Source organism: Zerene cesonia, unplaced genomic scaffold, assembly GCF_012273895.1.
Source record: "Zerene cesonia ecotype Mississippi unplaced genomic scaffold, Zerene_cesonia_1.1 Zces_u002, whole genome shotgun sequence".
NCBI lineage: Eukaryota > Metazoa > Arthropoda > Insecta > Lepidoptera > Pieridae > Zerene > Zerene cesonia.
The window spans coordinates 3,205,482-3,209,524 of NW_024045132.1; the positions used below are offsets into that span (position 1 = coordinate 3,205,482).

The window sequence follows — 4,043 nt, forward strand, 5'->3', positions numbered from 1 at the left end:
TGCGCATACGCAGCTGCTGCTGGGTGACCAGTCGGTAAAGAAAAAGGAGTTTTTGCGTGATCACACTGCGCGCAGCCGGCAGGACACACCGCAGATTTGAGCAAATGTGAACTTAATGAACAACCAGTGCAGTAGGGATCTCTACAGATACCCAAGTCACTACCTGGTGCCTTCATTCTCGCATACGCTAAGTACGGATTTAATCCATTTTTCAAGGCTTGATGCTGAGCAGCCATAAGACTGCTTGTCATTAAATCCATAGGTAGAGGAAAACCGGATGGCGGCAATCCTCCTAGAAAAGCAGATGATGAAACAGGTACGCTTGGTTTGAAGCTCGTTGGTTCTTTGGTTTCTGTACTGGACGGTAGACTATTTGAGTACGGTAACTTGGACGCAGTATTCGAAGAATCAGAATTGGATTTCACTTGGGCAGGTGATGAAATGGGACTCGACCTTTCTTCTGATTTTTCTGATGGTGTTTTACGATGCGTGGGTGGTGAGGTCCGTAGTGATGAAGAACTTTGGTTACTATTGCAGCGCGCTTGCACTGGGGTGGTAGAAGCACTCCCCTTCGACGAAGGAGTCTTCGACTGAGTATTCACTGAAGCTCTGTCCTCCGGCGTTCGAGTCTTTTCTCTCGTCAGGCACGATTCGTAAGGCTTGAAACTCGGTTTGTTGTCTACATGCGCCGGTTTATCGTCATACTTCTTGCTAGCCTTTTCAGCCGCTGAAATGAGTTTTGGGTTCGGTGTATCAGCGCCAATAGCGCTGCACGTTTGTGCCAGGAGCGCCAGCGGGCTCTTTTTCGCGTCGAGCTGCAACAAAGAAGGAATGGAATGAAACAGCGGTTTGCGAGTGACAGCACAAAGGGAATTGCGGGCGCCCGGGGCGTAAGGGGGAGGGAGTGCAATCACGCGGTCGACGCGCCATTATCCGCGCGTCTGGCAGCCGTCGGCCCCGCTTGACATTTCACTCGGCTCCCGCATGATGTAATCTCGCAGTGAAAAGGCCAATTTGTGCCGCTGAATTTGCGGCACGCCTGAACTTGCCGAGCTGTCACGTCTCTTATCATGGCAAAGCGTTAGCTCGAGAGGAAATTTCGCCGGAATATTGTTTTACATTTCTGAACTTTTGTCCCAGGTAACGATGAATGATTTAAAAAACGAAATACATGATAAAGGGACACGGTTTAATGATAAAGGGACATGGACAATTAATTCGAAAAATCATTATTTTAACCAGTTAACTTTTTTAAGCATAATTTTTTTCATTTAATCCGACACTCTAAAGAACGATATAAGTGGAATACGAATAGATAAATATTTATCTCATAATTTTTTTATTTTTTTTTTCTTTCAATATCAAAAAGCTACTTTTGGACATAAATTGTTAGTTAAAATTTATGTTTATATCATTACTAAAACGGGGAAGGCAGACCCAGTACATTTTATTAAAATAAAACGATGCGAAGAGAATCGCGTACTTACTAACTTGCACATATTTTTTATCACGTTGTCATTTTATATTATTTATGTAATTGTTAATTTCTATTTATGAATACAATTTTGAATTTTAATAATAAATCAATTACATTAATGCGTACTTACTAACTTGCATATACTTTTTTATCACAATTCAGATGTTTTTTTTATTGTAGTTCTTACATGCGGAAGATTCAGTGGTTAGACAGTGTTTATAATTGTGAAAAATTATATTTATTTAAACAGTATTAATAAATATTTCCATTATTTCATAGATGACATAATATACCTTAAACTGTTAATAATATAGCATCAGACATATCTTATTGCTTAAGTTCTCTAACTTTTTGGCAAATATTTTACATCAGTCGTTAATTGTTATCAAACGAGTTTTTTCACTATCTTTAATGCCATCTTACTTATTTTTAAGACCTGTTTGTTTATATTCACTATAAATCATCTTTCTGAAAAGCATTCACCGTATGACGTTTAATTTGTTTTATTCGGAGCGTTATTAATTTTTTTAGAAGCTCTCGTCGCGCCATCATCAATCATTTTAAATTGAATGTCTTGTTTATTTAAAATTAATATTTCTTTGTTTAGAACGAATTAATCATACTAATTTAAATTATTCGAACATCAAGTTCTTCAATATGTCTACAACGATTATAATAATAAGAATGAAATGTCTATAAAAATTTAATAAAATGTTATAGCTCGTATTAATATTAATGACCGTGATAAATCTTTAGCAATTTACATTTATTTGTACTTAGTTAACAATTTTGTTACCTTGAGACGTTTTAATTACCTCGTTAATTACTTAATCGCAATTTATGCGCTCTTTATCTTTTTGGCTACGATGTTTTTATAGATATGCTCACAATAACCTGTTGCATGATTCATAATAAATAGATACCATACGATTTGAATAAATCTGAATTTCTTACTAAATTCTTTAACAGTTGCATCTTGTTATAAATTTTTAAGAAAAAAGTTAGAAACTAACCGTCGTTGGCAAAGGCGACAGATAATCAGGTCTTAAATACTGATTGCTGGACGTGAGCATGTTGCTCCACAGTAAATTATCCTTCTCCAGTTTAAAATCACTTATTGACACTTCACGATCCAATATCACATCACACACAACACAATCACGGGCGCAATACGTGTTCCTCGTTCGACGGTTGACGGCAGACTAAGCCTGGCTGTCGCGCCCCCGGCCCCCTCGCTGACACGTTGTCACTCGTCGCTTCGCCATTTTTGCGTTCTGTGTACTTTGCGGGAGCTTTGCCGTCTTATCCCCACCGCGCTTTGACACCCCGTTTGTTGTGTCTCGCTCGCGCTCGGGAAAAATTACTAGAACGCTTTCCGTTTTGATGAAGGGATTATATAAAATATGCAGCGCGGTCAAAGGCGATGCGACGACAGAGATGCATCGCCCGGGAAATTGAATAGCTGTGGATAAACGGCGCAGCAATCATTTAGTTTTAGCGTCATTTTCGTTTGATGCCGTTGAATTTTTTATTTCTTCGTTGCTGATATGAAATACGAATTTGTATTTACCTTGAGTTGAAAACTTTATGGGATATAAAAGAGAATGGAAAAATAACGACTGTTTTAATTGTCCCGTGGTCTTTTTATAGTCGTGCACGTTTTGATTTATTAAATGTAAGCAGCGAAAATTTACAGTTTCTATTGCATTTTATAATTACGGTATAAATACAAAGTATAAACTAAATTTTGTATAAAGCTACATTTGAATTTGTAAAATCTTTAAAAGATTTTGAATTCATATTGAAAATAATATTATCAATATCAATAATGAGTATGAAAATCGATGTAGAATATGAATATAAAATCTCTAATTAACTAGAATTCACAAAGCATTTCTTAAATATGCAATAGTATATTGCGTAATCCACTCAGGTAATATTTGAGGGTATACTATAGACCACCAACACCGAAAGAGGGGTAAAACGACTACTCATTGTTTACACGGGTTAATCGCACCAGTCATCGCAATTTTTGTGTAAACGAAAACGAATTATCCTAATGATTTTATTGTTATTTCCTATTGTTGTGAATGTTTGAATAGAGATTATGTACTTTTGTAAGTCAAATGTGTTTTGTAGATATGAATGGTATGGCGCCTTAAAATATTGCATTGTATTGTAGATGCTTTTTATGCATAGTTTAAATATGTTTTTAACTCATCGTGGTAATTTACAGTCCATAACAAGTTTTTCGGTCATTTTGGAAGTGAACATTTTTTTACTAAAGACTTCTTGGTGAGCATAAAACCTGAAAACTTTTAACCAACATCTAATACTAGCTGACCCGGCAAACTTTGTTCTGCCTTATTCATTATTATCATTTAGGTTTATAAAAATATATGTTGGCTATATCTCAGACCTACCCGATATGCACATAAAATTTCGTTTGAATCAGTCCACCCGTTTCGGAGGAGTAAAGTAACTAACATTGTGACACGAGAATTATATATATATAAGAAATGGCGTTTATTAAAGGGTAAGTTATTGTAATTAATGATGAAAATTA

General features: G+C 36.2%; 1 protein-coding gene across 1 annotated transcript in view; it reads right to left on the bottom strand.

Moving 5' to 3' along the window:
• The window catches only part of LOC119838352 (zinc finger protein Elbow), a 4,872-nt gene extending 2,127 nt beyond the window's left edge, over positions 1–2,745 (bottom strand). The window contains exons 1-2 of the mRNA XM_038364271.1: positions 2,491–2,745; positions 22–815 (exon numbers count right to left, since the gene is read on the bottom strand). Coding sequence (XP_038220199.1) covers positions 22–815; positions 2,491–2,550 — 854 coding nt within the window. The 5' untranslated portion in view covers positions 2,551–2,745. The remainder of the gene's footprint in view (positions 1–21; positions 816–2,490) is intronic.
• Between the last annotated feature and the right edge of the window lie 1,298 nt (positions 2,746–4,043).